We start from the raw sequence: 21,227 nt of genomic DNA, 5'->3' as shown, positions 1-21,227 counted from the left end.
TTCACATCATTGAGTTGTTTTATCACAACATGTGCAACAGAAACAGAAATAAAGTCTTACACTGATTGGCAGAAATGAAAGCTACAAAAATAAAGTTTAAGTAGGAAAGAGGTTTAATGTGTACTAGCATGTAGCTCTGATTTCCAGTCAGATTAATTAAAGCCGTTGCCCGGAGCTGTGGATAGCCATTAGTGGGAAGATTCCAAATGCGTGTTCATAAGAGTGGTCACAGTAATGTGGTAAATGACAACTAGTATACTTTTTGAAAGACTAGTAAAAATGATTAGTTGTGCAACCCCTAGTGTAAATACATAATTCTCCTGTCATAGTCGCACTAAAAAAAAATGTTTGGGTGTTGTGAAAGGGTTGTGAAAGTGGTACTTGTCTCGGACAGGATGAAATTTCACCAGATTCTAGGATCATGTCCTTTCAGAGCCCTGGTCAGACAAACAATGGGTTTAACCCCAGATATTTTCTGCTCTGCCTCTCAGGTCGAAGGCACAGAGGCATGGCTGCTCCATGTGTGCTGCCAACATGCACATTTGTCTTCACAGTTTCACCTTTATTTACCAACTCTGAAGGGATCTGAACTTACCCAAGCATTTCACACTTCCTGTCCATCTGCCTTGTGTGCAGGTCATGTAGGGGTCACCTTCCATAACGTAGTATAAAGGACAGTGATATGCAACTTTTTCGCCGTCCTTATATTGTTCCTTAGAATCATGTACTGCATATGCGATCAATGGGGGTTTGTCACATTGAAGTATTTTTGCTGTTAACACACGCACACACAGTGATAAACACAGAAAATTTGTATTACACTGTTGTGGATGGGGGGTGGGGGTCTTTATCTGCCCACTGTACCATATAAATATATCTGAGAAATAGGCCTTTGGAGCAATATAGTGCTCTTAATATTATGAGAGAATATGTAAATAACAAGTCAGATCAGTCAGTGTTGCAGAAAACATGGCAATGTTTGCTGTTCTGTAGCATTTAAACCCTCTGGACTCTGGAACATTCTGGCTGCATCCTGGCTTGTACTTTTTGGTTTCTGATAGTGGACAGACCCCTGCTATGGCTACAATTACTGGAAAATACAGTAACACATTACTGGAACCCTGCTACATAACATTGATATAACCATGCAATAAACATATCAGATGTCATATGCTGTAATGTTTTGTCATGACAGATAAAATCCAGTAATAAAATTGTCATGTTACCATTACTGTTAATTGATATAGGTCATAATATTTGATGTCATGATGGCTAACTAGAGTACACAGCAAAAATGAACATGTGACATAAGCTGTCATGACATCAAACATTATCTGTCATGATGGTTACCAGCAACACACACTTCGGTGTTTACAATTACACCATCTTTGTTGCTGTGTTTATTTACAGTCACACTGCATTTAAATATTGGGAGAGAGTAAAAGTTGGTGCACAATGATGGTTGAGCCATGAAGATAGCTGAACTGTGGTATGGCTGTTGAGGGCCTTTTCACTATTAAAACTTACACTTCTGACATTTAAAAAACAAGTTGACTGTTCAAAGGGCAGATTGACTAATATTTTGTGCCATCCCAAACTCATTTTGGTGTTAAAAAGTGAATGTGAATGAAAGTGGTGGTGGCTGAATATGGAATACTCTCTTAAATGTATTCAGTGATGTATTCCATATACATAAACAAAGTCATGTAAAATTAAAAAATTAAAAAGGTAACTATATCCTAAATACTACCTTTACAAAATGTAACTTGAACTTAATTTCTGTAAATATCCTGTTACATCCCAACCGTGGTCCTGATTTAAAACAGGTGCAATCAGGAGCACGCCAGTGGTCAAATCAAAGCAGAAAATACAGGCGTAAGTGTACCTCTGGTCATATTAGATATGTATAAGATAGAGATGAAGATAGTGACTCAGCCGACCTTAATGTGATAAATAATAAAACCGTTCATTTCCAAACTTATGTGTTACTTTGTCTGTCAGTTTTGCTACACTCGTGTAGTTATTACTACAATGTCTTCTCCTGCAGCTTGCAGCAGCTTCAGGTTCAATGCAGCTTCAAACGACAAGAAAAACGTTTCATTGTAGAAAATCCTTCAGTATGACAGACAAACTACAGCAATACATGCAGTAAATGCAGCATTTAAAGCAATGAGGTGAAAAAGCACAAAGCTGTTGGTTTGCCTATAGTTTGGATAGCAAGAATGCTCACTATTGTAATAGTTAATCCAGCTGCGTTTTAGTGTGTTAGACTACATTCTTTTAAAACTTGCTAAAATTGCTACCTAGCTAACCCATTTCTACTATCAAGGCAACAATTAAGAAGTTAAAAGCTGGGGATGGTAAGAACATGCCCAGAAGATGATATATAATGTATATGTATGTATTTACCAGATGTTACTGGAACTTTCAATGGGACTGTGTTGTATGGGTATATGAGAACAAAGCCCTGGACCTGAACCTAAATGAAGGTTTTGTCATAGTCATCCCAGTCTCTTGTCTTAATCCCTCTAGAAAACCTATATGAGCTAAAAAGGAAAGTCCACGAGTGTGAAATTCAGAATCTGAAGGGTTTGGAGAGATTCTGTATGAAGAAATGGTCTTAGATACCTTGTCATGTGTTTACCAGTCTTATTATAGGAGAAGACCCAGTGTGATGTGCAACTCCCAAACTGGCCACCAGAGGTCATCCAAGAGAAACATTTTCTTGTTAAGAATATTTTTTTTTCTTTTAATCATTTTATTTAAAATAAAGGTTAGATTTTTATCATGATAAATATTTTCAATGAAAGATCAAACGACTGAGCAGTAAAGTACAGCCTCTTTTGCTCATGTTTACCAGGGGTGCCAATATTTATGAGGGGCACTGTATTTGCTTTACAAACTACAGACTTACCAACTGTTTCAAGTTGTTTTGCCTCTTTCCTTTAACACCACATTTACTGCATGTAGCGCTTCAATACTGTCCTTCAGATTGAAGGTTATTTTGTGATGAAAGGCTTGTTATTTGAAGCTGCATTCAACCTGACAGGTTTTTAGGAGGGATTTCCTTTTACATTTGCAATTCCTGCTATGAGATGGAACTAAAATGTTCTAGTAAGAGTCAAAATGAGACTCACACCCAGAGACTCGCAAAGTACTGGGAGGAGAGTTACCAAGGCTTACCATAAATATGGACTGTGAGCTATTTATTGGCAGCCAAAATTGAACGTTTGAACACTATTTGAAAGTAATAATACAGAAGAGTAATACCTTATTTTCTCACATTTCTGACAAATGCAGAAATGTTATTTTCTCAAAATAATGATGTACTATGGCAAAAAATCCCATACTTTCTCAACAAATAATAACGGACATGACTTAATGAGTCACAATGTAAACCACAATCCGAAAACAACAGAAGAAAAACTTTTTTTTTCATACCTGCCGAAAAAGAGCTTTCATATAAATAGCATTTGAGCTAAACGTGGTTATATTGTGCTGATCATATGTTAACTACATCCCCGTTTCCAAAAAAGTTTGGTCGCTGTAAAAAAAAAAGGAAATAAAAATACAATTATGTGCAAACCATTTAAACCTATATTTAATTGAAAATCATACAAAAACATCATCAAATGTTGCAACTGAAAAAAGTGATTGCATTTTAAAAAATGTATGCCTATTTTGAATTTGATGGCAGCAACATGTTGCAAAAAAGGAGAAACCATGTATAAAACTGAATCCAGAAACGCTGCCAGCTCATTTAAGATAGACTGAGGTGACGTGGTAAAGTGTCCTGCGGTCTGAAGAACCAGAATTTGAAATTCTTTTTTGGAAATCATGGACGCCTTGTCCTCCGGGCTAAAGAGGAGAGGAACCATCCTGCTTGTAATCAGCTGGACAAAATTCCAAACCACATTCTGCACGTATTACAACAGCATGGCTCTAGTAAAAGAGTCTGGGTGCTGAATTGGCCTGATTGCTGTTCAGACCTGTCTCCCACTGATAACATCTGGTGCATTATGAAACTAAAAATATAAAGGAGGTCCTAAACTGTTGAGCAGCTGAAATACTATGTCAAGCAAGAATAGGAAAACATTTTACTTTCAAAACTACAGCAATGGGGCTCCTCAGTTCCCAAACACTTACAGGGTTTTGTCAAATTAAATATAGGGTTTAAATGATTTGCACATCATTGTATTCTGTTTTTATTTACATTTTACACAGCATCCCAACTTTTTTGGGAAGCGGGTTGTACAAAGACATTCTTAGTAATTTACCTCTACCAGTGCAAAGTGTATGTCATTAATTAGCAATCTTTTAGTAAATCTACAACCTGAAATTAGATGACAATACGTGGCTTGATCTTGTAGTATGTAAGTGTTCCTATTATGTAAGTATTGCATTTATTTTGCAAAATATCTTCCTTTTCATTAGTTCCAAAAGCTCCTCTTTTGCTGGTTTTCATCTGCTGAATTACCTACTAATGTTAACCAGAAATATGAAAAACAAATATAATATACATAATATAAAGCATAAATACCAGAAAGCTACAGTTGTGTTGAGAAACTATAGTCATATATACAATAAATGTAGTCTGTGCACTGTATGACTGCACTTCTTTTTGCAGGAAAAGAAGGCTGACCACATAAAGTGAGCAAATAAGGACACTGAGAAACTCTGTCTGAGCTCAGTTTGTGCTGCTTTTGGAGATGCTAACACCATCCGTGAGAAAGCAGAGGAATCCAGCAAAAGTTCACAAATATCAAACAGAGAGCAAATAAAATAGTGTCGCATTTTCACTGTTCAGAAATCACATTTGGTGTGCAGGATTTCATCAGCAATACACAAAATCGAATTAAGTCACTGTCATCAGGAAATACTACACAGATAAATCGTGTTAGGTGTATAAAAGCATTTAGGCTTCACATGTCCAAGAACAGAATACAAATAACTGCCCCTCTTTGATGAAAAAAAGTTCATCTTTTTTAAATGAAGTGTTGTATCCAAACAAATTATGCCGTCAGATGGACGCTAAATGAATAAAGCTCTAAACCCAATGAACTGAACCAGACCTCCTTTCACAGCTTTCATTTCTTCAGCCTGTCATCCAGCACTTGGTGGTTGCCAAACAACATCAGCTCAACTCATTAGGTGAGTTAGAAAATGTTTGGCTATTTTTAGTGTTTATTGTGATCCATTATGTTATAAAATCGAGCAAAATTGACAAGCTACGATGATTTTTGTACTATATTTGTTTGCACTTTAAATGATCTGGGGCCGTATTACAGAAACATCTTAGGTCTGAAATCTTTCTGTTTAGTCACCATGACAACATCAGTTAGGACTAAATTTAGGAAGAAGCTGCAAAACAACGGTTTATAAACATATCCAAACTCGGATAAGAAAACAGTATAACAGAAAGGAACTAGACAAAATTTCCTACATACAGTCCTAACTTTAAGACAAACCCAGAGCTGTCTTAACTACTGTTTTAAGTGCCTGTTTCTATTGTTTTATGCGGTGACAGGCAGCATCGTTCACTATAACCAGCATAATGATGCTACATTTATCTACATCGAAACACTGTTTTTCTAACAATGTTTAAAAACCCCAGACGCTGCACACACAGTCTCCACCAGCCACTCTTATTATCTTCATGTGTTAATGTTGATAAACTCATCAGATAAAATATTACAGTGATGGAGGTGAATGATGAGGAGACAGAGCTGAACGTGTGTCTGTCTATTAGGAGGAATAACGTTAGCGAGCTTGGCTAAAGAGTCTGATAAACAGCTCAAAATACCGTCACAATATTCTTAACTTCAAGTTCATCGCGTCTTAGTTTTGTTCGACCTTTTTACTCCAGTACCAGTAGCTAACTAACATGATTATATTGATTTATGTGTTTACGTTTCATCTGTGCACAGATGGTCGGTTGCTAGTTAACAGGCATGACAGTTGATCGTCGACTTAGATCAAATAAATTAAGATTTCCTAACTTGAGATGATGCTGTAAGATAAGACTCCTCAGTTAAGATAAGATTTACTTCTGTTATATGAATTTGTGGTAAATCTACTAACACTTTATTTGAAGTGGTCCTTTGTAGAGGATTAATAAACTCTTAACAGATTATCAGTAACACATCAACAACATATCGGTGAAGAAGCAGTAGTGACGCATTTGACTACAATGAAGTAAATATCTTGTAGATGTTCTGTTGATACATTACTTACATTAACTAGATGTGTTGTTAATGTTACTTCCGTTACACAAAACCTAACTTTACCCATCCTTACCCAAAACCTAACCCTAACCCTGGCCCTAATCCTAACCTTAACCTTAACACAAAACCTAATTCTAACCCTGGCCCTAATCCTAACCCGGACTTTAACCTCAACCCAAAACCTAATCCTAACCCTTGTACGTTTTTGACATGCTACTTAGCATTTATTGAGTGTTTGTTTCATCTAAAAGGACCACTCAAAATAAAGTGTCACCAAAAAGGTTATCTTTACCTGTCAGATCTTTACTTAAGACAAAAAGATAGGAAGTTTCTGTAATACGGCGCCTGGTTCTTAAAATCTTGTGGGCCATGGAAGCTTTTGTAGTTGGTTGTATGGGCTGTGAGTTAGTAAAGGTTGGGACTGTTGGGACAGCTCTTTTGAGTTTTAATTCATTTTCTGCCAGATGTCTCAAACAGGCTGAGTGAGTGAATTACATTAATTTGGACATGTTAGATGTTTGGCTCACACATTCACTCACTGATGGTTAACAGGCTGAAGATTCTCCCCACAAGGATGAGCTATTAGCACTCAATTTTGTGTGCATCACTGAAATAGAAGAAAAACTGCAGCTGGATCTCATTAATGCTAATATAACTAATTTAATTTATGAATTGCATGTATATGACACAAACGGGTGAAAACAAATATAACTGATGTGGTGGTGGTATGTTAATGTGTGTTGTGCTGGTACGAGTGGATCAAACACAGCAGTGTTGCTGGAGTTTTAAACGCGGTGTCCACTCACTGCCCACTCTATTAGACACACCGACCTTGTTAGTCCACCCAGTAGATGTAAAGTCTGAGACAGTAGCTTATCTGTTGCCGTGGAGTGTGTGTTGTGTAGTCATCTGCTAGTCCTACATCAGTGGTCACAGGACGCTGCTCACAGGATGCTGTTGGCTGGGTATTTTTGATTAGTGGACTGTTCTTAGTCCAGCAGTGACACTGAGGTGTTTAAAAACTCCAGCAGCCCTGCTGTGTCTGATCCACTCAGACCAGCGCAACATACACTAACACACCAACACCACGTCAGTGTTACTGCAGTGCTGAGAATGATCCACCACTCAAATAATACCTGCTCTGTTGTGGTCCTGTGGGGGGCCTGACAACTGAAGAACAGGGTAAAATAGGGCTAACAAGGTATGCAGAGAAGTGACTACAGTCTGTAATTGTACCTATACAATTATGAACCTATAGGTAGATGGAGCTGATAAAATGAACTGTGAATGTTGATACAAGGTGGTGTTCTTAATGAAGCAGCTGGTCAGTGGTCAGTATAAATAATAAAAGTATGAAGTATAAGATTTTAGAAAATGTACTTTTGTACAAAGACAATGCTGTTTGTGTGGAAATTAGTCCCACTCTGACCCTGACAGCTGGTCTTTAGACTGTACTTCATTTGAGATTTGCTCTATGTTGCAATGGAAAATGGGAACATTTATTTTTGTGTTTGCAGTTAAATTACACTTAATTGTATACAAGACAAAGAAGGCCTTTGAGTGCTTTGAGTGCTTCTCATTTTTGAGAAAATAGTGCACACTTCTTTTTTGATGAAACATACTTATCAAGTGTGTTGAAAAAAGCTATTTTGTATCAAAGACTACACAGAGATACTTGGTAAACAAGGACACACAGTGTCATTAACGTAAAGCATCAAATGTTATGTCTGGCTAATGGCTCCCCCTTGCAGAGATTTTTCACCCTGCTGAATGTGAGTGAGTGAATTACAAGCAATAAAACTAGGAGCAAGGTGGTAAAACGCACTGCTATGATCACTTTGCTTATCTTTAGTCTGTCTGGATATAAACCTGGTTTTCAGTATGTGCATCTAGTTTCTAAGTATGGTGTGGATTATCCAGCTGTCTTGCATTTTCAACTGTTGGCTCAGGACACACAATCTCTGAAAAACAGCCAAGACTTTTTCATACTTCTCTACTATGAAATAAGGAAGCTAATTAACCACACGCTTCCACAGACAGGGACTTACCAGTACACAGTGGTTTTGGAGACCGTTCTCTGTACACGTGGCAGTTCTAGCTCCTGCGTGATACCCACTTTCACACTGGTATGTTTTTTCGACCCCCAATCTTCTGTCCCTACTAAAGTAGTAGTGAACATAGTCCACATGCTGGTCATAGGGAATATCACAAGTAATTTCTGCAAAGATGTTTAGATGTTAATTACTGTATGTTATAACTGAAGCACCAAGAATGTTTTTGCAGTTTTTATATTTGTGTATTCTTTACCCTCACACACAGGCGAGTATTCCCATTCACCACTTTCTTTGCATATAATGTTTCGTTTGATCTCTCTTGTTCCGTACAAACAGCGTCTTTCTGAGCAGGTGATCTCTACACTCTCTCCAGCCCTGAATACATTCTTCCCTTGTGGGCTTGTGCTTGTTCCAGGTGTGAGCGGCCCAAGCAGACAATTAATTTCTGTGGTAGACAAAATGAGACAAAACAGAGAGGAGCTGATCTCACAAGGATAAATAACAGGGAGATTCACAGAGACTAGTTATAAAGATGCAAAGACTAATGATAAACATACTTTGTTAGTAAAAGATTGCGGATGAACGCTGGTACTGTAATAAGTTATAAACTGCTCACATATGTTCAGAATAAATGTACGGCTGTGTTTCATCTTTCATTAATTGTACTATAGAAAGAAATCAAATGGAGGGGTTTTACCTTCACATTCTGGTGTTATACTCCAGCCAACTCTAAGACACATTGGGGTTCCATGTCTGGGCCTGTATTTTTTTTCACAGGAATATTTTAACTGTTCGTTCTCTTTGTATTCCTCTTTAGCGTCATTAATAATCCCATGTGGTATTGTAGGCAGCTTACATCTTATTCCTGTAAGAAAAGTACATGAATTCCACAATCAATCATTTCAAGAATTCAGGGTCTCATAAGCACATCATCCCTGTCAAGCAAAAACCTTTTTTCCTTTTTTGCATTCCATTACCATCTGCACTGTGTTCATATTTCATAATGAATGGACCAATAGAAATGGTCCAATATTATTCAGAAAATACTTGTTCCATTAACTTCCATTATCAGTTAAGAATGTTTCTTCCTTCTGTTGTAAAGTTACCATTCAGGATAAATGTGGCTCACGGTTTTCCAGCACTGTGTTTTGGCCACCTATACAACACTGGTTGCGCCCACCCACAGTGTTATATTCTTTTGCAGACTTGCTATTTCCATGAAGGTAGTATCAAATGATGGTCCTCAGTTCTTCTGCTCTAAAATCACATGGAACCTCCACTGAAGCTGGGATGAACTAGCCAGGCTACTGCAGGGAGATTTATGGGAAGAAACTCCCCGACTCCAAGTGGTACGAAAGTGCAATGCAAGTGTGCAGTGACAAGTAAAATGTCAAAACCTCAGCTATGACAGGCTATCTAAACTGCTCCTTCACCTGTCCAAACATGACATGGTGCTCATAGAGAGCCCAAAATCCAGAAGGAAAGAGGCAGTTATCTTAGTGACCATTACTTCAACACTCTTATTTAGGGCTGGACAACATATTTACTATTAAAATATTTGAAACCAGAAAAGCAATTCAAATTGCTAAATTGTTTACCATTTTTATGTGCCCTGGTGTTTCTGTGCAGAAAACATGACTAGCTTTTATTATCTATCTTAGTCTCACAATCTCCAGATGCGATCTCTTACTGAGAACACCTGAGGACAACCATAAGAAATTCTGGGCTACATGTGTGTGAGAATGTAGATTTACTAGGTTGGGAACAAACTGTGTGTGAAATTTCCCAGATAGCGAGCTTATATCAGTCTGCTGGCTTGATAAGGTCAGTACTGACTGTTTACCACTGCTGGTCCACCCTCAGAGGACCCAGATTACTGTCCTGCATACAAGCGTTAACTAGTTTTTAATCTCTTGAAACAGATTTTAAATGCACAGAGACTTTTATTTTGGAAAATAAACTAAGACAAATATTATGAACAACTGAGAGAGAAAAAATAATGACCAGGCCGAATATTAAAAATGTTATTATAGAAAATGTTGTTACTGACACTGTGACACTTCTGCTAACTAATTTACAAAGTATAACTTAAAAAAGGAAGGAAATATAAGTCTATTGGACTGTAGAAAGTGAGCAATGAGAAGTGAAATTTTGTCATTAAACACTGGTGGGCTGCAGCGAAAACGCTGAGCAAAATGCCAGTGGACCGCCAGCTTTGCCATCAGCGGGCCAACAGGTCCTCTTGCTATCAGGGTTCTTAACCAATCGAATGCCATGTAAAGGCAGAGCTCAAACTGGCTGGCGGTGCGCTCATCAATATTGTCCAACAGATAACAGGCCTGTCGTTAGCCCAGGTAAGGTTATATTGCAGAAAAGTCCCTCCACAAAGCTCCAATGAAACGTAGAAATGCGTGGCGTGTGTGGAGAACACGTTACATGTGGTGAATATACACATGATCTCTTGCAACAGAAGTTAGACTAGTTAAACTAAGACTCTGTTAAACTACATTAAAAATTAGCTTTAGATGTCACTGGGCACGTAATAAAATGGGTTGATGGGTTAAAAAGCTGATGGATTGATGGGTCACTAGCAGCTGTATGTGGCCTCTGTCATTCACAGTTTGACGACACAGCCAGAGTACAAGTGATGTGGAAAGAACTGGAAGCTATGTTTGAGAAAAGACAAGCACTCAGATTTGCATTCAAGCTAAAGTATATACAGTTACACTAACTAAAAAGCTTACAAAAAGCACACTTGTTATTCCCAGCAAACATCAGTAACTATATATAGTATAAAAATACATAAATACATACATGTACTTATCAATGAACAAAGATATGAACTTAATGCACAGCTTGAGGAGTTTGAGGAGACAGCATCAGTTTGAATTCCAGATTGATATCTAGCTGCGTGTTCTTAATTGCATTTATTACAGAGATTAAATGACTGTGCTGGCTGGTTGTCCGGAGCTTTAGACTCAACTTTTAGTTAAAGCTGTTTTTTTAAGACGGTTGCTAAAAAAGACACTTCTGCTTTCCTGTTCCGCTCCCTGCTGTTCAAACCTGATCATGATTGCTAGATTTGGCAGGATCCAAATTTAGCATTAAATGTAATTTGCTATGAAAATAACTCTCAATTTGAAGTCCAAAAGGAGATAAAGTCTTACCATATTGTGATGAAGCACAATCACAGAAACACAAGAAGAAAAGATGTTGAATAACTAGACACTGCTTCATTTTGCTGAAAAGGTTAGTATGATGAAAAGACTAAGCAAACTCTGCTTTTAGCACAGTCAATATTTCTCAAGTCCACCCATTCCTGTATTTCCAACCCAGTGAAAAGTAAACTAAACAAAGTTCAAAGCATTCAAACCATTTTTATTATTATTTTTACTATATTTTATGATTTTATTTATTTATTTTTTTAACAAATAACATCAGACTTGGAGTGAGACTGGAATACACAGATAAATCAGTTCCCTTCTTTAAAAATTAATTATTAAAAAAAAAAAAAAGGATGAGTTCACAGCTCTGATAAAGGCAGGACTGGGTAAAATACTCAGCACTGTATGTTTACATAAACAGTTCAGGATACAGACTTGTGAACAAAGTCAGTGTAGTGGTTTAGGTGTGAGCACATTGGAGTAGAGCTGAACAGAACTGTATTAAAATTAAAATTTACTGGGGCAAAAGGAAACAAGCAGCCTATTTGAAAAATATGACCAGCTGGCTAGAAAACTAACTAGTGCACTAGCTAACTGTTGCCTATTATTGTGAACTACACAGCTCTGTTGATATTTGCTGATTTTCCACAGAGCAGAGATTCCTTTAGAATCCAAAAGATGAAAATGATTACAGAAGTGGAGACTCAGACGCTCTTCTCAGAGATGGGTAGAGTAGCCTAAACGCATACTCAAGTAAAAGTATTAATACTTGGATAAATATATAACTCAAGTGAAAGTACCTCCTAAAAGAACATCAGTAATCAGAACTGAAAAGAATGTAAATACTTCCAATTCAAACAACTGGAAACACTTTTTTACAAAGATAAATACTTAATATTTGCAAATATAATCACATATTTTATGCTGTGAGATGCAGCTATTTTAGCAGAAGTGGAGAACTTTAATCATCATTTTTATTTTTGCAAATGCATGCAATTCACAATATGTAACTAGCTGTGTGAGATTTTCGCTGTGTGAGATTTTCACTGTGTAAAAAAAGCGAACCACCAAAAAAGATAAACATAAGAAGAACTGGTATACATTACAAAATGCTTTATTGATATTGTGGAAATATTCATAAAAAATAATGAACGGCATTCAGCAACAGATGAACAGTTCAAATAGAAATTGTAGAAGGCTGCATTTAAATCCATTTAAAAGAAGACTTTATATATTTATTGACTGATTCCAGGAGATTTTTGCTAAATATATATTTCATGAAGTTACAATTATGCTGTCTTTTAAAATAATCATTTATTTGGTTCATTCAGTACTCATGAAAGTCAATGCGCCTTTTGGTCATCATTACTTAGTGTACTTGATGAACATAACCCACTGTTCTGCTAACTGAATGGATGTTTATCTGAATTTGGTTTGAATGTTTTTATTCAGTAACTCATCCTGGTGGCCAACGATTATTTACTGAATCAGTCACTAAACAAACATTAAACTCTCTCAGACATCACGTCTACTGACAAACAGGCAAGGCAATGACTCCATTATTGCAACACTGTCCTCCACAAGTGCATGTTTTTCTTGACAAGTGAACACAATATGATTTTTTTGTCTTCCTCCATTAAGCAGCTGTATATGATGTACATCCATCACAGGAACGCTCACAGTGCAGGGCTCTGAAATAAACTTGTAAAACAACTGCTAGTTTGAGTTGAATTTAGAAGTTGGTGCACAAAGCTGCAGTTTGCTTCTGTTTCACCTGAAATGATGCAGCAGTTTCCACTGTTGCACCATGTAGCCATGTAGTAAGACTGAAGATTAAGTATTGAGCAAGGCCTTATTGATGCTACTACTGATACTTTGCTTGTTTCTAGCTTATGGAGTCGAACTTGAATTCTCACACTTCACTTCTCTCCTGAAATAAAATATACCAAACGTAAGTGCAGTAACAGACCTTTGACATCATTGCTGTTGTCAATTTACAGTTGATGCAGTTCTGGCATGCCTGAGCCAGGAAACAAATCTATTCCTTCATAACACTCCTGCACTGACCTCATGAAGGTCAATAATGAGTAAAAAAGTTGATTCGGGTTTGTTGGGCACAGAGAAAACACTACAGTGTGCAGTGAAGGAGAACATCAAGACCAGAACTGGTGTAACTTAGGTTGAGGAGTATTGTAGGTTACTCCTAACTGGTTCTAGTAAGAAATCGCAATGTTCGTGACCTCCACTAAGGGCTCCTTAGACTCCTGACTGACGAATTCTGACAAGAATAGTTTTAAATGAAGAGTTTTGTATTTTTTACTGAGGTTAGTCCCGTCTGTATCTACCACGTCAGTAGTTTTTACAGACGTAGTGCTCCTGCGTCAGGTAAGATTCCACCTTTTACCTACTATTAGATGGGCTGTAGGGCTGTAACTCCAGGTAATATTCATCAATGTTGCTATCATTTTCTGTGTAAAATGAATCTTATCGAGCATGATGGCACTGCAAGATGATCTTTGTACAAATATACCACAGACACAACCTGAGTAAACATAAATTACAGTTTTTAAATAATCATTTTATTTATGGAAGGAAAAATGTTGTCCAACACCAGCTGGCCCTGTGTGAAAAAGTAATCGCTCAGTCTTAAAGTTTAAACTTAGTTGAAAATTGGCACCAAATAGACCAGACACACCCAGGTTTGATCACTGCCAGCTCTGTTGACTCTGAACATCACATAAATAGAACCTCTCGAGCGATGTGAGATGGCTAAAAGGCCTCAACAAGCAGCACACTATGCTGCAAGCAAGAGAAAGTCTAGAAGAGAAGCTAAGTTAGTGAAATGTTACAAAGCCTTTTTGAAGGCTCTAGATTCAAGCAAATTGCAGTGAGAGCCATTATCTGAAAATGGAGAAAATGTGGAACAGTGGTGATACTTGTCAGAAATGGCCAGTCTAACAGATATTCCTCAAAGAGCACAGCAAAGACTCACCCAGAAACTCAGAACCCATCTAAGGAATGGCAGGCCTCTCTTGCCTCACATATGGTGGAGCATCTGTTATTCCACCATTCAGAAAAAAAATAATGGGCAAAAATGGTCTCCATGGGAGAGTCGACTTCTGTATGGCTCAAAAGAAACAAAATTAAGGTTTTACACTGAACTAATCAAAATAATGAGAAACATTTGTTGCAGTTGTTGTTACTAAAGATTGCACAGCTAGTTATTCCTATTAACTTTAAATAAATATAAGCATAACCTAAAACCTGTTTTGCTTTCACAGAAAACAAACATGATTTGTATGAGCATTTGAAACCATTTAGTGAGACAAATGTGCAAAAAAGAGGGAATTAAGAGTGAATAAGTACTTTTTAACGATAACAGAGTGTTGTTTTAGCATGACATGCAGCAAAAACAGAAATGAAGTAATACACTGGTTAGCAAACACGAGGGGATATTATCATAAATACTATATATTTGCTACTAATGTCTACTAAATCAAAAATGTTTGGTTGTTGATAGAAATTAGCTCTGATTTCTAGTCAGACTGAATAAATGGTTTCCTGAAAACGTGTACAACTGTTAGAGGGAAGATTCTAAAATATATTATCATAAGAGTGACCACAATTTTTTCACCATGGTAAATGACAAGTAGTCTTCTAGTTTTTGAAAGACTAGTAAAAATGAATAGTTGTGCAACCCTTAATGTACATACATAATTCACTCATGTAAGTCGCACTAAAAAAATGTTTGGGTGTTGTGTAAAGGGTTGCATGAACACTGCATGTTATTTGTCTCTGAAGGGACCAACTTTCACCAGATCCTATGATCACATCCTTTCAGAGCTGTGGCCAAACAAATAATGGGTTTAACACCAGATATTTTCTACTTTGCCTTTGATGACATCTCAGGTCAATGGCACAGGTCCATGGCTAACACAGGTCAGTGGCAGATGCTGCTCTTCTGTTGCCAACATGTACATACATTTTCATAGCGGCACCGTTATTTACCAACATTGAAAGGATCTGAACTTACCCAAGCATTTGACACTTCCCGTCCATCTGCCTTGTGGGCATGTCATATAAGGGTCACTTTCCATAACATAGTATGTACAGTGATATGTAACTTTTTCACTGTCCTTATATTGTTCATCAAAATCATATACTGCATGTGCGATTGATGGAGAGCTTTATCTGCCCACTGGACCATATAAATATTTCTCAAATGGGCCTTTGGAGCAATATAGTGCACTAAATATTACAAGAGAAAATTGTAATGTAAATAACCAGAGAAATCAGTTGATGATGCAGAAAACATGGCAATGTTTGCTGTTCTGTAGCCCTTTGGACCCTCTGGACTCTGGAACACTACAGCTGCATCCTGGCTTGACCTATTTTTTGGTTTCTGATAGTAGACAGACTTACTGGAACCCTGCTGTATTGCTGCACTGCTGCATTGATATAACCACAGAGTAAACATGGCAGATGTCATATGCTGTAAAGACTTGTAATGACATATAATATCCAGTGATATAAAGTGTCATTTTACTATTGCTGTTAATTGATATGATACAGGTAATAATGTTTTATGCCATGATGGCCAACTAGAGTACACAGCAAAAATGAACATGTGACATAGGCTGTCATGATATCAAACATCAGTACATTTGTCATGACAATTACCAGCAATACACACTCCAGTGTTTATATTTACTAAACAGTTGTCGCTATGAGTTTTTTTTTGCAGTGGTGGACAGTAATGAAGCAAATGTAATTCATTACTGTACTTAAGTAGTTTTTTCGTGTATCTGTATAAAATTTTGGGAGTGTCTATTCCAACATAAATGATGAAGTAACCTAACTTTGTGTAAATAGACCACAGTATAGAAATACGTACACATATGCAGTTGTGACTGACGTGTCTTTTTTCTGAATTTATACAAACACTATTTCATTTTATAGTAAATTTGTTTTGGTTAGTTTATGTTTATGAACAGAGACCTACAGATGCAATATGGTAAAGGAAAACTCATTTGTGAACCTGTGTTGAAAGCAAGTTTTTACTAAACTTAAACTTGTAACTAAGTTGCATTAAGTTAATTAATCTTTTAGTACTTTTACTTTCGATACTTAAGTACATTTGAAAGTAAATATTTTTGTACTTTTACTCAAGTGGAGGTCTAAAGGGAGGACTTCTACTTTTACTGGAGTAATATTTTACCTTGGATATCTCTACTTTAACTCAAGTACATTATTTGTGTACTTTGTCCACCACTGATTTTTAGCCACATTGCATTTAAAAATTGGGAGCGAATGAAAGTTGGTGCATAACGATAGTTGAACCGTGAAGCTGAACCACAGTATGGCTGCTGAGGACAACTTCAGTGTTCAAAGGGCAGATTTACGAATGTTTCACGCCGTCCCAAACCCATTTTGGTGTTAAAAAGTGACTCGCAATCAGAATTGGCTGGAATAGTTTGAAAAGTAGTGTTGGTTAAACACTGAATACACTGTCCTACATGTATTAATGTGATGTATTTCATTACAATACATAAACAAAGTAACTAACACATTTTAACAGTAACTGTATTCTAAATATATTCTTTACAATGTAACTTGGACTTAATATAAACACTAAATTTCTGTATTTTTAATATATATTCTGTCATATCCTAACGTTGATCCTGATTTATAAAATATGCTCAACCAGGATTATGCCAGTTATACAACTAATGATTGGATAAATGTGAAGTATTTGCTCTCAGTGCTGATGATCAAAACAAGGCACTAAATACACAGGGGTAAATGTATCTCTGGCCATATTTAGATGTGTATAAGGTAGAGATGGGACAGTGACTCAGACTTAAGTCGCATGTTGACTGACACAAAAACCTGGCTGCCTCAGCCAGGAAGCTTAAACTAGACAGTGATGGGCTGCATATAGATTGGATTGGTTTACTCAAATGTTAAAAATAAACAGTCCGCCATGTTCATGACATTTATGATGTGCTTCAACTAGCAGCACTTTAGAAACAGAGCTTGTTCCAATAAGGCCAATTAGGTTTTGGCCAGTAAAAAAAAAAAAGATCTAAGGTATCCTTTAAAAAACTTAACTCTTGTTCTTCAAGCTAAATCCTAGTAACAAAATAACTTGCTCTGCTGACAGCAGTAAGCTTTTATGGAGAAACAGTTGTTAGAAAATAAAGGGTTTTGAAGGCATCTTGACCTGAAAGGGGACATCCAACTTTTCAAAATGTCCAGATAATTAAATTATTGGGATTTAAACAAGTTCTTTGAGAGTGGTTTGATGTGAAATGGTTAACTGTAGAGAAACATACTGACTTCTTTACAGTGGTGGTGATAGGAACCAGGGATCGGGATGTCTACAGTGTGTACTATCCACAACCACTATGCTGCAGGGAAGTCCGCTGCCAGCCAATTATAGCAGGGTTGTTGCTGCTCTTCATTGAAATAACTACAGAACATATTTCCATATAAAGTCTCTCTGCTGCCACGGTGATACCCATGGTGCTCTGCACTTATTTTGCGGTACTATTTTGCCTTAAAAGGTCATGCATGTATCTCTTCACTATGAATGCATTAAAAACTATATGTTTTAAGCCAAGAACCTTCACAAAAAACATTGTCTCAGGAATTAAGCAGTATATTCGTAACTTTTTTATGTGTTAGCTTTCTGTGAGGCAGCTTTCAAATGTTCATTAGCTGTTCAAGGCATGAAACACTTCAGACATCTGGTTTCTATCACTGTGAACAATTCTGAGTTCTGAGCAGGTTTCTCTAGAATAGAGCATTTCACATCAAACCACTCTAAATGACTTTTTTTACATCTTAAATTTCTTAACTATTCAATGGCTTTGTTTACACCCTGAAAAATCCTTTGAAATCTTTTTGTTGGAATTTTATTTTATGATTTCTAAAATGTTTTTCAAACTACAGACAGTCAAACTAAAAGTGTCATGAGTGGAATGAGCAAGGAGGCTGGATATATGTGCAAGCAGACTTTAATAAACAAAAACTAGCAAAATACAAAGTACAAGGTAACAAACTACAAGGTCTAAACACAGCAAAGAAAAACACAAGGTAGGCCCACAAACACTAAATGTGACAAGTAGACCAGACAAACACTGACTGAAACAAAGGGCTTGATAAAGGCTACAACAAATGGGCAACCTGGGAGAGGGAGGAGACAGACTACTGACAGGTGAGGATACTAACAGGGAAGGTGGGGAAAGGGCGGAGCACAAGAACCAAAACAAAAACAGGCACATGGCTAAAGAGTACATGGCTACAACACAGGGCAAGAAAACAGATGAAGACAGAGACAGAGGAGACCGTGACAAAAGTGGTAAACAGAGAAATGAAGAAAGAATGTAAATAAATAATAAATAAAAACAATAACAGAAGTTAATAAATACATACAAATAAATAGATAAATTGAAACAAGCCCACGTTATGTACTCTACATCTTTCAGTTCCTTTTTAACCAGTGAGAGGACTGGACGCCAGGCCTTATAGAATTTCTCAACAGAACCTCTTAGTGTGAATTTTATTTTTTCGCACTGTAAGAAGTGCATTAAAGCAGCTTTATGTGAGAATTGGTATTTTTTGCTCTTGGGCTCCCCCTACACTTGTGGAGTGTATTTCACTTTTACACCACTGTCGTAAATAGAAATCACGCTTTGTATTTTGTATCTGTGTTACACGTTTTGTAACACCTGCAAAGAACATCAGAAGAGAGAGAACCATGTCGACTTACAAGGTAGAGTAATATTACTGGATTTTAGTACCCGATGCTGCAAACCTTCAAGGCTTATTTGGAGACTGGCAAAGACTGATCACTTTTTAGCGTGAGATGAATTTATGTCTTTGCATGCTAACTTAGCCTGAAACGAGACTGAGGTTAGATGACTATTGGTGGCATCTGGAAAGACTACAAAACTCTGTGAGACAGAAATGACACAAATACAGCTGATGTCACACATCTTTCATATATAACACCGGCAGGGAGGTTGACTGTGCTGTTTTTTGTTTTTTTGTTGTTTTCCTGTTAGACTCTTGCATCCTTTCATCTCTTTTAGCTCTCAACAATGATTGAAAGTCTGGGATTTACTTGTGTCCGGTCTCTTGCTCGGTCACACTCTCTTTTCCTCTTCCTTGCTTCTTCTGACAACGTCTTCTGAGGTCTCTTGACAGCCTCTGCCATGATATCCATGCTGGGAATATGGAGCTACTTCTTATAGTTAGCTGAAGAACAATAGTTGTTAGTGTGTGACGTGGTGTCATAAAGCATAGCGCAGTTCTGGAGAGAGGTCTCGTGCCCACTCCTCCAAAGTTACAAAGCGCTAAAGCAGGTGCTCTAGGCCTGCAGTGGGAATGACAGAGACATAATCTCTGATCAAATGCCAATAGCATTTGACTGGGTGCATGAGAGGCCACCACCCCCAGAAGCAATGACAAAGATAGCCACTAGTAGATGTGGAAGTAGCTGTATTTCAAATCTCTGTCCAGTATGACTGAAGCATGGGACATCCAAGAACAACACTTCACTTTGCTTTTTACATTTATTGCATAAGGGATGGATGTTTGGCTGTATTTCAGCAAGTCTCTCTTTAGATAAGTAAAGTTGGTGAAGGATCTCGAACCTACGCCCTCATGGAATTCCAGATAGTATGTTAGCGCTAGGCTAACGGTGGTGCACATTATCAGTTCTTGATTAAACACAAACATTTAAAGCTTGTAACAGATATTAGCAAACTGTTTACCTTAGATGAGAGTTTATCAGTAAAGAACCCCGGTTTATAGCTGCAGACACTTTTTTCATTTCTAACAGTTGACAGAAGCCTCATGATTTTGCTACCAAACACACACTTGCTACACTGTCAGTCATGCTTAGAGTGGTTTGTTTTTCTTAAAAATTGGTCCCACTCACTGGACATCAAAATGTGATTTATTTCTCTTTCACTTCCTAATAACGTTGGTAGTCAATGGGATGCATAAGGTCTTCAGTCAAGCTCCTGAAGGCCTGGCCAATGGGAAACCTGAATCTACCTAGATACCATGGGAAAAAACTGCTTGAAAAGCCCAAAGATTTTCTGTTTATCTCTTTCTTTCCAACTAAAACGTAACAATGACACAAGAGCACCACTACAACGTTCACTGAGTTTAAACATTACAGTCATGAACAAAATACAAACATGGTGTATAGAAAAGTTTAAATGGCCCTGCAGGTGATATGTATGTGACCAAATGTACTTTGCAATTTTTTACTTACCTTGAACTGAATCAGTAGTTGGGGGGGGGGGTACTTTACATCCACTGATGTGAGATGAGTGAATTCCCACCAATGTTGTGATATCAATGTAGTTAAAATGCAAATAAATACAGAAACAATGATTAGCTTTGGCGTTCAGGGGGGTTTTAGCCATGTTATTTAGCTCCCCCTTCCTAAGTAAATATAAATGTACTATTCCATATTATCTATAGTTCATTCTCATTCACATTGTACTGTAATATCTGGGCGCGACCTGGGGGAGGCGCTGCTGCTCTAATGCAGCGCTGCCTCGGCTGGATTACCAGGGTTGACTAACATAAGGTTCCACCAATCATATCAGAACTTATATGTTGTAAGCCAATCATATCAGACCTGGGGGAGGGGCTCTATGGCAAAGTAACCGGTGACCGAGCTGAGGACAGGATTTTGGCTAAAAGCTCAAATAAACGTTAGACGTTATTCAAAATCTGTAATATACAGAGTGAAACAGTGTGAA

The 21,227-nt window shown here is 37.3% G+C and overlaps 1 protein-coding gene and 1 long non-coding RNA gene across 2 annotated transcripts; both read right to left on the bottom strand.

Annotated features, from left to right (window-relative positions):
* Positions 1–709: 709 nt before the first annotated feature.
* Positions 710–11,533, bottom strand: LOC118818717 (coagulation factor XIII B chain-like). Its single transcript, XM_036586074.1, has 5 exons — positions 11,446–11,533; positions 8,976–9,143; positions 8,532–8,723; positions 8,273–8,442; positions 710–772 (listed from the first exon to the last, which is right to left on the bottom strand). The coding sequence occupies exons 1-5, from the start codon at positions 11,513–11,515 to the stop codon at positions 740–742; spliced, it is 633 nt and encodes a 210-aa protein (XP_036441967.1). The 5' UTR covers positions 11,516–11,533; the 3' UTR covers positions 710–739.
* Positions 4,603–7,239, bottom strand: LOC118818719. Its single transcript, XR_005008106.1, has 2 exons — positions 6,407–7,239; positions 4,603–6,304 (listed from the first exon to the last, which is right to left on the bottom strand). It is a non-coding gene; the product is annotated as an uncharacterized LOC118818719 (long non-coding RNA).
* Positions 11,534–21,227: the final 9,694 nt, after the last annotated feature.

The sequence above is a fragment of the Colossoma macropomum genome, unplaced genomic scaffold, assembly GCF_904425465.1.
Source record: "Colossoma macropomum unplaced genomic scaffold, Colossoma_macropomum, whole genome shotgun sequence".
Taxonomy (NCBI): Eukaryota; Metazoa; Chordata; class Actinopteri; order Characiformes; family Serrasalmidae; genus Colossoma; species Colossoma macropomum.
Note: the sequence above shows the minus strand (reverse complement) of the source record. Positions and strands in the feature narration are given on the sequence as shown.